This window comes from Acipenser ruthenus, chromosome 3, assembly GCF_902713425.1.
Source record: "Acipenser ruthenus chromosome 3, fAciRut3.2 maternal haplotype, whole genome shotgun sequence".
NCBI classification, from domain to species: domain Eukaryota; kingdom Metazoa; phylum Chordata; class Actinopteri; order Acipenseriformes; family Acipenseridae; genus Acipenser; species Acipenser ruthenus.
The window spans coordinates 70853309-70871199 of NC_081191.1; the positions used below are offsets into that span (position 1 = coordinate 70853309).

General features: G+C 40.2%; 1 protein-coding gene across 19 annotated transcripts in view; it reads right to left on the reverse strand.

Annotated features, from left to right (window-relative positions):
* scrib (scribble planar cell polarity protein) overlaps nucleotides 1-17891 on the reverse strand; it is a 143077-nt gene that overhangs the window by 27544 nt on the left and 97642 nt on the right. For 14 of the 19 annotated variants that reach the window (XM_059016003.1, XM_059015975.1, XM_033993073.3 and 11 more), the window contains 8 exons: nucleotides 15081-15257; nucleotides 13573-13689; nucleotides 13037-13225; nucleotides 12187-12306; nucleotides 12005-12061; nucleotides 8454-8510; nucleotides 7257-7337; nucleotides 1047-1538 (listed from right to left, as the gene is read on the reverse strand). In XM_059016003.1, the coding sequence (XP_058871986.1) occupies nucleotides 1047-1538; nucleotides 7257-7337; nucleotides 8454-8510; nucleotides 12005-12061; nucleotides 12187-12306; nucleotides 13037-13225; nucleotides 13573-13689; nucleotides 15081-15257 (1290 nt within the window). The remainder of the gene's footprint in view (nucleotides 1-1046; nucleotides 1539-7256; nucleotides 7338-8453; nucleotides 8511-12004; nucleotides 12062-12186; nucleotides 12307-13036; nucleotides 13226-13572; nucleotides 13690-15080; nucleotides 15258-17891) is intronic. The other 5 variants (XM_033993074.3, XM_033993078.3, XM_059016055.1 and 2 more) reach the window with 3 other exon arrangements.

The window sequence follows — 17891 nt, forward strand, 5'->3', positions numbered from 1 at the left end:
TTTTTTTTTTTTTTTTTTTTTAATTAACATTTGTCTGTTTCAACCTAAACAAACTCAGCTAAACAGCTTAAATAAGACCATGGTTTTATTGCTAAAGAACTGCTCGCAATCACAAGAAGCTGGCCACATTGTACAAAATGATATTTCACCATTCAAAAACTAAAACCAGGTTCAAATTTCCAAAACAGGTCTATGTTAGTCACCTATGCTTCAATTACTGTACAGTTCTTTACCCATTAGTAAAACTGCACACAAAGCCTTGCCTCCAGTATGACACACACATTCAAAACATTACCAGCTCTTAACTCCATGCAGGCCATTGTTAAATGTGTAACTAAAGGGAATCTCAAATTTCCAGGCGGGGAAGGGGGGTGGGGGTTAAGCAATTAAAGGGGAAAAATAAATCAATCACTCATGTCACAGATGCATTCATAACTTCAAGATGTGATCAGAAGTCGAAGTAACCTTTGACAAGTCTGCTGCTTCAGGCAGATTTTTTAAGCTGGCCTGGACAGTGAATACATTAAGTTTTTAATTAGACCTGAGCTTATCTCTGCAAGCTGGCTCTGAATAAAAACTGCTATGGATATTGAATTTCAATCCCATCCATGCAATGTTCCACAGTGCACTTTCCATAAACAATGTTTTCATCACATTGAAACCATTTATATTGAGCAGGATAAAACACTGACACAATTCCAAGATTCATACTGTTTTACATTTTCCCAGACTGAAATTTCCTTTTTTCACACACAGAACACAAAAAGCAAAACTGCAGGGCAGTTCTCATGAACTAACAGGTTTGTGCATTATTGGGAGAAAGATACACAAGCAGTACAAGCCAATTCTCTGCAAAAAAGCAAACAAAATACAGAGTTTGGATTACTATAAGAAATGAATCACCAATGTAAAGCACTTAAACACACCATGCCAAATGCTTTAGTGAAAGGGCAGCGGTGGTTTACTATTACATTTTTTTTGTAGGGTAGGGGGGTAACGCATGCCAACAGCAATTCACACAGAGTACACACTCAGTGACATCTTGCCTTGGAGTATAGGCTCGTCTGCAACAGGCCCCTCTTTCCATAGCCGACTGGCGGTCCTGAAAGAATCTGAGCTTCGGCGGGCTTGCCTTTCCCCTTCTGATTGGCTATGAGAAAGGGGTTATTGCTGAAGGAAATGGGCTGCGAGTCCACCAGGCTTTCTTCCTCTTCGGGAGGGACTTCATGTTTCACTATGGGGGGTGACTCTTGCATGGGATTGTGGGAAACCGCAGTCTTTTTAGTAGCAAACGTGACCGGATGCTCTGGTGTATTCTGGACTGGCTTGGCTTCCACGACTGTGTTCTGGCATGGGATGCCAACAGGCAGGGCTGCTGGGTTCAGGATTCGAGAGTCAGTTTGAAACAGACTCCTCCTGGAGTCCCCCTGCCCCTGTCCAGTGAGCTCCCCATTTCTAAACACGAGTGGGTCTAGAGAAGAGTTGTTGGCTGGTTTGGGTGCCTCCATTGTGACAGAATGCGTACCACAAGGATAAAGCTGAGGAAAAGCAATAAATGGTTATAGAGACAGAATCAGAGTCAGGGAGTAATACAGAAAGGAAAGATGGAAAAGGCAGAAAAGGAAAAAAGGAAACTGAGTAAAATGAAAAAAACAAAACAAACAGAAGGCAAGAATACCGAGTACTGGATCAGGTTCCCCCCATTTCACAAGATGGAGCCCACTGTGCTCTTCTAAATGAGAAAGTGGTAGTCCAGTCTGACATATACAGGGTGATAAATAAGTCACAGCATTAAAACAGGAAGTAGCGGGGTTCCGAAAAATATATTGCGTTACGCGTCCCCACATGTAACACAGCAATAACGATCCATGACATTCAGTAATTTAGAGGACAGATCTCAAACCCCAGTGCACTAGAGAGCCCATTTTGAAAATAGCTTTGAAACAGAGTTTAAAGTTATAAGTGTAAAAAGTTGTCAGGATGTTAACAATGAATAGAAAAACTACAGGTACGTTATTTTAAAACAGTTGTAGCAACACGTGGGGACGTATAACACTATTTTTCGGCACCACGCTACTTAGGCTAAGGCAAAGGCACCTTTTTTTTTTTTTACGTTGCTGTTTTCTTGGTGAAGGGAACCATTCTGAACACCTTGCGTAGTCAGTTTCCGATGTCTTTGTCCTGTGACTTATTGATCATCTTCAGTGCATACTTGTGTTTTTTTAATATAATTAAATCACATATATCTGCAGCAGAAAAGAAAAGAAATGTTCGACTACTGAAGGGACCATAAAAGCCATGCTGCTGGAGCGATTTAAGAATCCAGAATAAAACCAGCTAGAGCTCCCAAAGCAGGGAGCTGACAGGTGGAAGAAATGGCAAGGCAGCTGGGTGGTCCCATGAAGATCAGTCTCACATGCTGGCACTAACCTTACTGGTGTAAGGTGTGACTAGCCTTACCCGGTGGGAGCCGGCCAAGACCAACAATGTGACAGCCTGCGCATGAAATACAGCTTCGATCTCAAGAGGCTCGCATCCCTCATACAAATAAATCACACAACAGATGTATTACGAGCAATATTCCAGCGTAGTTACGCAGGAACGAAAGAAATTGCATAAAAAAAAAAAAAAAAACAGCACGGCTACTATCTCCTACCCAAGTTTGCATTAACTTGACTGCTGGATACCCAGTACCAGTACAGCGTTTTGTAAACCAGTTGTGCTTAGAATGAAGAAAAAAAAAAAAAAAGAAAAAAAAAGTATCCACACAGCACGAAGGCTCTCGGTCTCTGTTGTGTCCTAGGCTTAAACAATAAGGACCTCTGTCAGACTAGCTTGGAGTATTTTAGGCTTTATAACGTAGCAGTAGAGTATACAAGCTCTTTGAAATATATTTGAAAGGGCAGTCCCTTATAAAAGCTCACAGCAGTATTTCTGCACTTTCACCATGCGTCTCCAATGGTTATACTATGCATTTACCATAGTTTACCCTGGTTTGCCAGTTTTATTAAAATGCTTCAACATACCTCTTTATTCTTTACAGTGCTTACAAAAGCTTTACCATGCTTTATTACACTTTGCTAGGCTTTTACTATGGTAAACTTTAATAAGGGGTGTCAAACTGCTTGAACCACACAATTAGTTACTTTGTTTTATATCTAGAAAGTCCAGAGCACTGTAGAAAGTATTTCAAGTCTCAGATAAGGCTGTCTGTGAGCACTGTGCTATGTACACTGGTTCAGACAAACATCAACTTAGCTAGGAATCACTTTGTCAGCCGTATTCATCAAATGTTATGGAATTGGCAGACAAATATTTTCACTTTATAAACTATTACACTAAAACGCAAACACATGGAGAGAGAGAGAAGAAAAAGGGACAGGATGCAAAATACAGGATTCAAAAATAACTGACAAAAGAACATTTTAAATTAATGAACAGAAAGAAAGAAAAGGAAAAGACCTGTCATGCATCAATCCCAAAATACAGCAGCCACGCTTAGAAAAAGCAACCTGAGTAAACAACTTACTGCGAAATAAAAACACGAACAAACTGTGTCCACGCACACCTCTCTGCTTTCTGTCTCGCACACAGCAACAAGGTGCTGAGACGCTGCACTGCACTGCTACCCTCTGCTTCAGGCACAGCCCCCCAAAGGCTCCCGGCAAGAGTTAAAAATAAACTGACTGCTGGGGTGTCAGCTGTACAAGAACACCCAGCCTGGATTCCTGACCACCACTCTCCTCCCCACACAGGCACTGAATCACCCAGCCAGCCAGTAATCATTAAACTTCATCAATGGCATATTTTCCCCTACTTATTACAAACTACCAACAGAAAACGATCTGGTGTTTGTTAGATGTCTGTTGTTCACACCTCCTTAAAATCCCACATTTTTTTCAAAAATACTGACATTTTTCTAATTCTACAGGTTTTCGATTCCCTGTCTTTTGGATTAAAGTTTTCTTATCTGTTTTCAACACGCTAGCTTTTCCTGCCTTTCACTTTGCTTTACAATGCAGACGAAAAAACAGAACAAACAAAGTATGTAAAAAGGGATTGAACTCACAAATCAGATCATCCCAGCCACAGGCACGAGAGCTAAACTTCATAGCATCAAATCTAGTGTAACCGAGGTTGCTGAACTAATGCAGAGAGCATTTACTGGTCAAACGATTAAAATGATTTACAGTCATTAAAAATGAAAATAAATACTACTCCACATGTTTACTGGCATGCGATAATCAGGCCCGATTTGGCCTTCCAGCAAATTTGTCTTTGCAAACACAGTTACTAAAGGACATGTTCTTGTACTACATGTGATATAAAATGTACTATATTTGAAACCAATATAAATTTGAGATTTTTAGCACAAGTATACACCCCCATGTTTTAGTCTTGTTTCAGGTTACATCACAACACGTTTGTCATAGTTTAGAATGTATTTGTATTGCACTAAATGCTTCGAGTATAGTAAAAGAAAGCATCCTTGTTGCTACAACCAATGAACACACAAACACAAACAGCTAGAATGATAGTAGAGACTTGCAGGAATTCTGCATTGAGGGAGCTGATCATCTTCATGATGTCCTCCTCCCTAGCCTACTCCTGCCAGATTACTCAGATACTGATGGCTCTGGGCAGGTGCAGAGTGCATCTGAGTCTACTGGGCTGAAATTCCTCTGCCTGCCATGTCACACACACACACACACACAAGAGAGCACGCTCATACAAACCTGTAACTGGCATTTCCCATTCCAGGACAGCTCAGCACTCGCATTCCTGCTGCCTGTCTTTGGGGCCCCTCTGACACAAGGGACTGCCCCCACAAAGAAAATATTCCAGATATGTGTCCCTCTTCCTACAAGTCGACTTATATTCTTTCAAAGAATTGCCTCCCATGCTTGTTTAAACTTAGTTGGTGTCAGACATTTTTTTATATATATATTTTTATTATTATTATTATTATTATTATTATTATGTACATACTGTAAAGATAAGGCCTCGCTAGAGATGTTTTCTTATTAACTGGAATGAAAAAAAAAACTAAAAAAAGAGCAGACAGTTTATGAATCACCAAACCACTTTCCGCCATATATATATCTTGAAAACCTTTTACTATATATATATATATATATATATATATATATATATATATATATATATATATATATATATATATATATATATATATATATATATTTTCTTTTCTTTTCTTGTACCTTCAGAATTTTAGGAGAAGCCCTCACACAAGCATGATTGGGAGTGGGACGCAGAATGTCGTTCTGGACCTGTCTAGACTGATACAACTGTTGAAAGCATTTTTTTCTTCTTAAACCTAAATAAAACAACATTCTAAAAGCTATTCTAAAATCAGACAACTTACATGTTTGTAGCAACTGACCGGGGTGGGGAGGGGGAGCTGAGCAGGGTCACACTATGCACCGAGAGTGACCTTGTGACTGATCCACAGTCAGGCTTTCTTGTTAAAAGTGCACAGAAAGAGAGGCTCTTTCAAGTGATCAGAGTTCAGCCAGGTTGTGCTCTATTTCTAGAACATTAATTGTCAATAGATTCCTGCTACAGTACAGAAAATCACATTTGAATGTATAGCAAGTTAAGACTATAAAATACATCTATTAATTACTCAGGATAAACACAGCAGTGCTCAACAACACAGAGGTATTCCACAAAGCACATTTCACTGTCTAAGATATTTGGAGTTGGACATCTGTATTTTGCCATTGCTTGGGGAGGTTGCCAGATGAATAGTAAGGTGTAAAACTGCAGTTCGAAGGATTGAAATAATAGCATAGGGACAGACAATCATGGCTCTCACATGTCCAGTCCATTTTTAAATAGTCGATTAAGTCTTTGCTCCATGGCCAGTTACATTAAAAACCTCTAGTTACATTTCTCCTTCGTTTTCCACTTGGATGTTTCTTGAGGTTAAGGATGTTGCCAGTATCAACTCAACATACTTAAAATGTATCTTAGATCATGGAAATGTATCCAAGATTTTGTTCTGAAACCAGCCACAGATCCTAAAGTACAAATTTCATTTAAAACACGGAGAGTGCTTCCTCAAACTGGTCATCCTACCAACACCCTTATAATTCATGTTTTTATAACACTTCATTACCCCTTCACTCATAACGTCAGCCAGCTTTTGGTCACACTGCACTCTGGAGCTGAATGACTGACACTGGGCACGAGCATTCCACTCCACACGTTCTCTTATCACAAGACATTTTTCATCTTGTCTGTTTAGATTCTCTATGTATTTGTATTGTATCCCAGACACATAGTTGACTATCCCTTTAACATACCAAGTCCTTATGAAGTTGCACTTTTCTGAAACCAAAGGCAATGCATTGAAATTTCCTGAAGACGAAGATTACCTGTAATATGGTTTCTTCGCAGGATGATGAACTGCTGGTCTCCATTTTGCTTGGGACAGAACAAACCGAACTCTAACCCAGAGATCATTGCAATATAGTCCTTTTTGGTGCTAATGTTGGTATCCTTCCCCCATAAAACCCATTCTAGATCAGCATTGTTGTCCAAATTAAAAAAAAAATAAGACAGACAAAAAGGGGAAAAGCAGGGTGGGATATGGGTGTGTGGAGTCCATCATCCTATGAAGAAACCAGATTACAGGTAATCTTCGTCTTCTTGCCTCGTCTGATGAACTCCACAGTGAACTATACCAAAGCATGTATACAAGAGGGTGGGAAGGTTAAATATTAGGATGCCACAAATAACACTAATAAAAAAAAAAAAGTCTAGAAGGAGGCCTGTAACAATGCTCATCTGGAACAGGGTTTTATGGTGGAAGGATACCAACTTTGGCACCAAAAAGGACTACATTGCAATGACCTCTGGGTTCGAGATCTGTTTGTCCTCCTGACCCAAGCAAAATAGAGACAAGGAATTCACTCTGTGTGGAGTTCATCAGACGAGGCAAGAAACTCTGTTCTTGTAATAGGAATGAACTGGTTCTTTCCGGGTTCATTACTGGGACACATACATCTACAGTTCCATACCTACCATTTAAGCTACTTAATTGCAAGACCAAATCAAATGTGCTTGCACCAATTGGCTTCAGTTCAACTGATCAGTGGTCAGTAAATGAGCCGTTACCATATTAGCACAACTCAGGGTCACATGATCAGTCACATGTAACTCTGGTCATAAATTGCTTAGTTTGTGCTCGCAGCTGTTCGGTACACTGGTATAAAACTAGAAGCACTTACCCTGCTGACTTTCTGTAGACTGGTGTTGGGAAGGGCTGCAAGAGTCTTGTAGTCCAGTTTTAGAGGCCCTGCGCTGAAACTCTGGGAAAACACACAACCAGACAGTGAGCGAGGGGAACATGTCCAAGGTATCGTGCGTCGCAGGAATGAAGGGGGCCTACTGTACGACCGCCTGAGCCTCCAACAGACCCAGAGAGTGAAAGGGACACAGTTCTGGTAGCACTCCTACTATAGGTACAGAAAATCTGGGGTTTACTCTATGGGCACAGTACTGTTGGGTAGAACACAAGCCAACTCCATCTACCAGCACAGGATACCTAGATTCTAATGGCAGCTGGACGACAGTACTCCCATTGAGTGCTGGATGGTTTTTTCAGGAAACTGTTTAAAAAAAGGCTTGTTGCCACAGTTGCCTTGGTTTAAATCTGGCCACAAGTGAAATGAAAACCTGAGGTTTGACTTCAGCGTAAGGCAATTCACATAATAAAACCACCACTCTCTTTGGCACAAACGGTTGTATCTGCTCTGGGAGGCCAGGAGGGAATGGAAGGGGTGCCTCAGAGATAAGGGCTCAATGACTAACAGATACTGAACCAAGTCTGGCTGTAGCCAGAGTCACTGTCCTTCACCTTTTACAAGCACTAGAAGTATATGGAAAAACTGCAAGAGACCAACATTGAATTCTTAACTTACTGCATTCTTACTGCATTAAAATTTTACTTAAAGTACATTTCAAATGGTACTTGGGGATTCAAAGAGATATGCGTTGACACATTTAATTGCTTGCAAATTACAATGTAATTTTGTTCAGAAAGTGTGTCCGTTTTAAGGATTGTATTTTATGTATATTTTTTTTCAAATACAATAATCTTACCACCACCACTATTTGTATAGTTTGTAGTTGGTAGCATCAGCATTAGTTTTTTTTTTTTAAACAAACAACTATATTGAGGAGTTAGATCTTGTATTGTTAAGACATTCCCTTATTAGATCAGTAGCAGTAGTAGTAGTAGTAATAATAATAATAATAATAATAATAATAATAATAATAATAATAATAATAATAATAATAGTGAGTGGAGAGTTAAACAAAAGTTGCATCAAGCCAGGAAAGCAGAGTCTATGAAGCCTCAGAGCAGAGCAGAGCAGAGCAGTGTTCCCAGCAGAGCCTCAGGGAGGTAGACAGGAGCTCCTCACCTCAGCCTCCTCCTCCAGCAGACGGTTAGCCTCCTCAAGCTCCCTGCGCATTTGCTCCTTCAGGAAGACACAGAGTGAGGGCCAGGGAGGGGAGGGAAAGCACCGAAAACACAGGAGAGGCAGCCAGGGGGACAGGGGAGATGTTTATGAGGGAAAGAAAGAAAAGGGAAAGCCATTCTGTTACAAAGAGCTTGTTAGATTCATCAGCAATAAGTGAATACAGGAGACAGGTATGGGACAGGAGAAAGAAGGAATATACTGCAGCTAGACTTCAGCAATGTGGATCTCTCTTACAGGGAAAGATGTGCAAGAGATTATAAATCAATAATTTAAAGAAATTTGAAGGAACATGCCATGCCAGGTGTGGGTAAGCGAAGGTTAGGAAGGATAGGGTCAGCAGTACTGCTTTGCTTCATCCAACCAATTCAGTCCTGAGACTTTACTTACTGACATAATAGAGACATGTCTCACTCACAATGCGATGGCTCTGGAGCTGGGGTTCTGTGTACGGATGCGGAGAGCCCCAAAACACCCATTTGTCTTTTTGTAAAACACAACCACAACTTTTTTTTCTAGATTTAGTTTTATTTTTAACAGGCAAAATAAATGATAAGTCAAGCTATAGGCCTAGCTACAGATGTTTTAAGCTGAGTCAACGTCATGCATGCTAAATTGTCTGAAAATACAGCCAGAACTTTCACTTTTATAGGACGTGCTTACAGTATGTGCTTGCACTGAAACCTACCCTTAGATAAGTGGTAACAAAGAATTGGTCTTACTAAAGACTGGAACCACATTATAAGATCTGTGTTTTACTTGACACTTCCCAGAGTTTACCCAGCAAGCTAAGATCCACACTCATTGATTGTATTAGAAAGATGATGGAGGTTGAAAGAAGCGCACATGGCTGTTAATGGGTTAAAACACCACATGCTTCCGTCTGTTCTATAACCAATGAGAATGAACATGGCAGTCGTAGTTAAAATGGACAAGATGAACTAGGATGATGAAATCAAATATTAAAGAATGCGCTTTTTCACAGATCAATTTTACAAAAGCAGGAGTGCACACAGATAGAAGGGAGACTGAGTGTATCACCACTCAAAACAGTAAATCATTTACATTTATGCCAATAGTTTGAGTATCCGAATAAAGAGTGTTTCACATTCACAAACCATTCTGTTATCGTATTGATCGTTACATTGATTTTTCAGAATAAATGATATTTGAATTATATTTAGGGCTTCTGTTTTTCATTTATTTATTTCATTTTTCTGTGCTTATTTTTAGCTATTTGAGTTATGTAAAATCGTGGTTTTTTTTTGTTTTTTTAAAACTGAAAATCAGAAGCCCTAATTACACTATGTAACACAATTTTTGTTCCTGGGTAGTAAGTGTTATTTCCTAATTGCTTATGCCTCAAAAGTATAGAAAATGGCTATTATTCCCCACAAACTTTGCTTTTGTGACCAGGACAGTGATATTTTGAAATTTACCTATTTCCAATGAGAAAACGGGCGAATTTGTGACTTTTCGTTCACATAAAGTCAGAAAAAAACAACATATAAATCCAAATTAACATGTATTTATACTAAAGTAATACAAAAATGACTACAAAAGATTTAGAAGCGAGTAGTTTTTCGAGATTTACGATTATACTGTAAATCACTTTCACGAATCAGCCCCCAAATGTAGTCTCCCATCATGTTCTCGTTATACTGTCCTTGGTAGCGGCGTTCAAAGTCCAGTATATCCTGGTGGAAGCGCTCGCCTTGCTCCTCCGAGTACGCTCCCATGTTCTCCTTGAATTTATCAAGATGAGCATCAAGAATATGGACTTTGAGGGACATCCTACAGCCCATTGTGCCGTAGTTCTTCACCAGAGTCTCAACCAGCTCCACATAGTTTTCGGCCTTGTGATTGCCCAGGAAGCCCCGAACCACTGCGACAAAGCTGTTCCAAGCCGCTTTCTCCTTACTAGTGAGCTTCTTGGGGAATTCATTGCACTCCAGGATCTTCTTTATCTGTGGTCCGACGAAGACACCGGCTTTGACCTTTGCCTCAGACAGCTTAGGGAAGAAGTCTTGAAGGTACTTGAAGGCTGCCGACTCCTTATCTAGAGCTCTGACAAATTGTTTCATAAGGCCCAATGTGATGTGCAGTGGTGGCATCAGCACCTTCCGGGGGTCCACCAGTGGCTCCCACTTGACGTTGTTCCTCCCCACACAGAACTCGGTCCGCTGTGGCCAGTCCTGCCTGTGGTAGTGCACCTTGGTGTCCCTGCTGTCCCAAAGGCAAAGATAGCAGGGAAACTTGGTAAAACCGCCTTGGAGACCCATCAGGAATGCCACCACTTTGAAGTCTCCTATGACCTTGATGCCATCTCAGAAAAATGCAGATATGTATCCACTTAGGCAGCTGGAACTAAACTGAACTGGTGGGCTTAAGGCCCCTGTATTTATACTACTATTTATATTACTGGAAAGTTCTAGAAGTTACTCCAAGTTTACTCAGCACTGAATCTAATCTGGAATGTTCTGGAAAATAGGTAAATTTCAAAATATCACTGTCCTGGTCACAAAAGCAAAGTTTGTGGGGAATAATAGCCATTTTCTATACTTTTGAGGCATAAGCAATTAGGAAATAACACTTACTACCCAGGAACCAAAAAAAATGAAAAAAATTGTTACACAGTGTTATATGACACCATATATTATTGCTGCCACCTGCAGGCTAAAATCAATATTGCATGACCAATTTTTGATTTGGAGATTAGAAGGTAAATAGTGAGGGTGCTTGAGACAGGACACGGTTTACTGTCCCTCTATCTACTCACAAATCAGACAGCAAACAGATGAGAAATGAATCGTAGGGCTTGTATCATTAGGACACTGCAACTTAGAGCCTTAAAGATCATGTGTTGGTAAACACCAGAAAGGCCTGTTAACTTTGTTAAACAGCCATCCATGAACAAACAATTTAAAAGCAAAACTAAACCAAATGTATTTTAAAAAATACATCCTAGAAAAAGTACACAATTCAGATCAACATAAACTGTGATTTTGTGTGTGTGTGTGTGAGAGAGGGGGGACCTTTGAGATGTTTAGTGCGTAGTGATAACTGAGAATGCACTGCTGTTGCAGGATATTTTCTGGATGTAGATGGCATGTAATGACACAGTAAAGGGTATATTTCACAAAGATGCATACCAAGGCTTATACTAGTCCAATATTCTGGCCTTTGGACCAGTTCAACGCTTTGAGAAGTTGGTCAAAATACAACAAAGGTTCAGTTTGACATTTTGAGCATTGTAGCACACCTCGACACACAGTCTTGAGGCACAAATCTAGCTTTTAATTACCTTGTACCACATATATAAAAGGGGCAACCAGGAAGAGCCCTTAAGAAATTGAATGTTATCTGTTGGTAAGAGAGCATGTTAAGGACTGTCAGGAGTATCTTTTAGAAAAGGCTTCATACTGTAGCGTTGCAGCCTGTTTGTGAATATACCCCCATGCATGGGAAATGGAAGGTGGGTTTCTTTCCCTCACCACTTTCTCCAACTCCTCTTTCTCCCACTGCGTAGACTCTCGCACCATCTCCATTTCCTAGTTGGAAGAAAACACACACAACACAACCGATTCAATAAAAGGTGGTCATTTTTCCCCTCATTTTGAAACAATACTTGAGATCCTTTGAATTGTTCATTTCTATTTGAACGCTGCATCCTCACCTTCTGTATGGTCTCCATTTCCTCTGGGCTGAGGTCCCTGTCGATGGAGGAGATACTTTCCATGCTGTTCTTCCGACCAATTCCAGTGGCAAAGGGGTTAGCGATGACACCAGGGGACGCCTGGGGGAACACAAAAAAACACAGATCAGAGACAAGGAGATACAAACACTGTGTGTGTGTGTGTGTGTGTGTGTGTGTGTGTGTGTGTGTGTGTGTGTGTGTGAGAGAGAGAGAGTGACTACAAGTCTGGCTACTCAATAGTCAAACACTGTTGAAGTCAAATATAGTGGAATGCCTGGAAACTGTACATACTGTGATGGTTAGCCTCGATTTCCTGCACTTTGTTAAATAGTCACATATTTCTGCTGGTTCTGTGACCGAGTACCAATGTGTGTCACATCCCTTAGTTCTCATGCTGCTAACAGGGGACCAGAAATCAATATAATAGTACAGCAAGCTTCCTGATGCCATTCTATTGACAGCTGTAATGAAAGCCAGCTGGAAGAAAACATTGCTTCAGTTTCCAAAATATACATTACTTAAAGAATAAGTACCTTCAAATGATGTTTACCATAATTCTGAGTGTTTCCTATTACTCTTGATGACATTTGGTGATCCGGCCTATGTTATATGTCCATGACAGACAACTAGAACAGAGCACCTCCTCAACTCAGGTAAAAGCACTTCAACATGGAATACATTCAAAAGTAAAAAACAATAAATTAGTAATTAGAACCTCTCAGAATGATTGCAAACATGATTGAAGCTGTATTTTGAAGCTGCTATGTCCACGATCAGGAATTAACCATAAAGAAAGTAATATGTGTGCGTGTCTGGCCCCAGGGCTCACATCGATGACACCAGCGTCTTTGGGGTCGAAGCCGTCACACACCAGCACAGCCAGCGTGTCTCCGATGCTCCGCAGGATGCGCACTGCCTCAGTGTGAGTCATTCCCAGCAGGCTGTGGTTGTTCACCTCCAGGATGCGCATCCCCACTTTGAGCCTGCCGTCCCGGGCCGCCGCGCCGCTCGAGCTCACCTGCAGGGGTAAGCACCCACAGCGTCAGGGGAATAGCTGGAGCAAGCATTGCATTTCTTTTCCAATCTAATGAACAGAACATGGTGGTCACCTCACCTCTCAACTGTTCTCTTAAAAGCAGCATTTCTCTACTTTTAGAAAAACTCAGGCAGCCCAATTTTCCACTGTAGACAATTGCCAATTTAATATATTTACTAAGGAGGGGGCCCATAGGGGGGACATTTAGGCCTGATTAAAAAAAAACAAGAAAAACTAAACAAACAAAAAAAAAACAACACTTATGAACCATCCTCCTGCATAACAAAAGCGGCAGAGCAGGTGGTGTGTATTCCAGTGAGACGCGGTACCTTGGAAATGAAGATGCCCTCGTCAGAAGGGTCAAAGGGGTTCCCAGCGTGGCCCTTGGCTCCGCCTCGGATACTGATCCCCAGCTTCTCCCCCGGGAGCTTCTCAATTGAAATGTCCTGTCAACCAGAGAGAAACAAGACATTCATAATGTACAAAACCACAGAGTAGAGGCTAAAGGACTGGCAGAATCAAAAGAGAAGCAAAACAATTATAAGGTAATTGTCTGGTCCAATGATTGCAAAGCTTTCAACATTATACGGACTACTGAAAAAGAATCAAAGATGGAAAAAAAAAAAAGATTATAGAAAAAGATGAGAAGATTCCTGAGCATGTTAATTGATAGGAATTACTGTGTACTTTTATTTTAACTAAAACTTATTTGAAGGGTATGAAAGCACTTGGTTATATCTTATATTATAGTGGAATTTCCCTGCTATTGACTTTCACCAGGATTCCAAATCCTGTTATCCTGCAATAAAACAATACAAGTTGTTTGGATAAAGAAACATTGAAAGCATAGCAATAGCAGCCTTACACCGAGCCGGATAACTGATTGGGTTGGTCAAACAGTGGAAGCTGCACTTGCCTGACTTTTTTTTTTAATAACTATTAAAAGCCAGAACCTTAAGCATAAGTAGTGGGGTTATACTTCCCCACGTGTTGCTACAACTGTTTAAATAACGTACCTGTAACTGTTCTTTTCATTGCTACCATCCTGACAACGTTTTACACTTAATTTTAAAATCTGTTTCAAAACTCTTTTAAAAATGTCCACTATAGTGCACTGGGGTTTGAGACCTGTCCTTTAAATCACTGGAGGAACAACGAATAAAAAAAAATAAAAAAAAGTAAGTGCTCTGGCTTTTCTGTTCCATACCACATCATAGATCGTTACTGCTGTGTTAGCTGTTTGACAATGTGGGCAATAATCCTTACACTATCAGTGCACTAGAGCAGACATTTTGTAAAACAGACTTTAAAGTTAAGTGTAAAAAGTTGTCAGGATGTTAACAATGAAAATAAATGACAGGTATGTTATTTAAACAGTTGTAGCAACACATGGGGACATGCAACACTATATTGTACTTATTCGAACTATTGTCATATAAAAGCTAGAACTATGCAGTTGCATTGAGTGTACTTGAAAACAGTCACCAGTATAAGACCCTATTTTATCCACTCAGAAGACTACTGCTGCCTTGCACACACGATGTGCCCTGTAGTTAAATCGCTTAAAGCTTAAACAGTTGGATGCACTGGTGATTATTGCTAGATGAAGGTCACCTACAGTAGATCACACAGGTATTTCTAAAGTGGATTTTCAGTAGTTATGCAAAAATTAATCAATTTTTGATCGCTATGGATTTTAGTTTATAAGCCTCAGTTAAACATTTATTGATCAACGAATTGTCTTAGTGCCCTTTGCTTCTTACGTTTGAATAGTAAAGTGCTCTCAATGCCTGTGCTATTGTACTTGTCCAGTAATTTCAAGTGCACTGTGCATCACCTGCATGCCCGGCGGTGGAGGGTCCCTGCGCACCAGCATGCGGATCTCCTGCTTGTTTGAGAGCAGCGCCCTGACGGCCTCCTGGTGTGTGGCGTGGCGCAGGTCGATGTCGTTCACCTCTAGGATCCTGTCACCCACCTGCAGCCCACTCAGAGCAGCCAGCCCCTGAGGGATCACCTGCACACAGACACAAAGGGAGAGAGGAAGGGAGGGTAGGAGAGCTGTTAGACAAAAAACAACATGCTGCTTTTCTGGTCAGTGGAAGCAAGTTAAAAACTATGTAATCTTTCAACCAACACTCACAAGAAGAAACTATGTTGACCGATACTTTATCACTTTGAAGAAAAAAAAAAAAAAAAAGATTTCTTCACAAACCTACTTTTACCTGACCTATGATGTCTTGAAATTTCACCAAAGATATAGAAGCCAGTCAGAAACCAATACCTAGATTCTGATGACCTTAAAACAATTGCCAAGGACTCTCCATACCACAGTACTGTACTAAATAAACCATTACCAGAGTAAAGTCAGTCTAATCTGGATTCAAGTTTAGAAATACATACATACATACACATACATACATACATACATACATTTAAGTTGAAACACGGCAAAACATTTAAAACAATTATACAATACATTTCCATAATCTTGTGTTGAAAGGCCAATTTAGACTGGCACATCATATCATACCATATCTGGGCAACATCTCCTAACTCAATATTGGGAGTTACAGGGTCGATTGCACCAATGTGGATTAATCACTAACCCATATTAAATCAAGGATTATATTTCAATCATGTTGCACAAAACTAAACCAGGTTTTATATTTAATCATTGTTTAAAATGAATCCAAGGTTAAACATTTCTTAATCCAAGACTAAAACATAATCACAGTGCACCACTAACTTTAATCCAGGTTTAAATGTGAAAGGTGGATTCAATTTGAACCTTCCTTGGAGGTGGTTTAAACTTGGACATAATGGCAGCATGCCTGAGCAAATGTACCATTTCTGTAAAACAACCACACACAGACAGACAGTCTCAATTTGAACTACATGAAATTCTAGGTCAGGGCAAATGTCACCCAATAAATATTTAGTAAAACCCATTAGTCACAAACAAATAAGCTATAAGCATGCTTATTATTATTATAATAATAATAATAATAATAATAATAATAATAATAATTTCACATTATGACGATGTAGACTATATTATATACTTGAGTCAAGGCGAAATGAAATAGGAGACGAAAGTTATGTATTGTGTTTATATATCATGTTATACAATTACAAATGTAGCATTTAAAAAAAATAAAAAATAGTATGCAGCATGTTAAAATATAAAATATAATTTAAGGGTGAAACCTGGTGGTCTGGCGAGTCTAGTTTTGCCCGGGCCAATCTACTTTCGCCAAGGGCTTCTGGGGGAATCCCGAAGTTACCACTTTTTTTGGCACTCGCTCGCGTCCAAAATCGGGCAAACCTAGATTGGCCCAGAACTTGAAAAAGATGACTGGTCGAAACCAGTTTTTTCAACAGTTTTCACTGAATTTCGGGACTAGCCTAGGCGAGTCTAGTTTCGTCCAACGCTTCAAACTCAATAATTCAATGCTGGGCAAATCTGGTTTGCCGATGTCATTAATTTGGGCAAGTCTAGTCTCATCCAAAGCTTCAACATCGATGGTGAGCCAATCTAGTTTTGCCTATGCCAATTATTCACATTTCTACACTTTCCCCTGCCAACTTCCAAGTGCATGCCGGGTTACCTGCCTTGCCTCCACTTCTGGACAACAATGCAGCAATGGTGTGCTGGGTTTCCAGTGCTGAAAAGGCAGGACACCAGGGCTGGATGTTCAAACTGGCATACTGTACGTCAGCCAAATACCTCGTCAGGAAAGTCCACACAGGCTCATTTTACTTCACTGTTACTCTCTGTTCCAAACATTACAATTGTGTTCCCACTCCTGCATGAACAAAACCACAAACAAAAGGACACAGACAAACAGACACAAACCCCCAGGATGGCAATCCCGTTTACAAGCGATGTGGGTTATTTATATGCAGGTGCGTAATACGATCAAAAATTAAATTACTGTGTACCCAATAAGGCAAGGGGACCGAGTGGAGAAGCTACTAGAAAGTGATAAATCAATTACAAAGTGCTAGTCAATAATATATAAAAAATGTGCACTAATCAAATCAAAGTGTACAATTATAAAATATAACAGGGGCATTAACTATATTTTAATGAAGACGACATCAAAAGAAGATTTGAACATGAACAATTAACATATTATTTCCCTCTCTTTTGTGCATGTGTGGCAAGTTTGCCTGTGATTCACTGTTTCTCTCTCTCTCTCTTGTGTGTGGTGAGTTTGCCTGCGCGTATGGAGGAGTGAGACTTTGACTGGACTTTCTGGGAGAGAGGGCTAATAAAAAGAGTGGTTTTAACCTCTATTAAAACCAACCCTGGTGTCTTTTCAGCACACCGTCGCTACATTGTTGTCAGAAGTGGAGGCGAGGCAGGTACCCCGGCACGCACTTGGAAGCTGGCAAGGGAGAGTGTAGAAATCCAAAACTAGACTTGCCCAAATAACTGGCTTCACCAAAACCAGATTTGTCCAGCATCGATTTTGAAGTGTTGGGCGAAACTAGACTCGCCTGGGCTAGTCCCGAAATTCAGTGAAAACTATTGAAAAAACGGGTTACACCCAGTTATCTTTTTCAAGTTCTGGGCCAATCTAGATTTGCATGACTGGATGCGGGAGAGTGTCGAAAAAAAGTGGTAACTTTGGGATTCACCAAG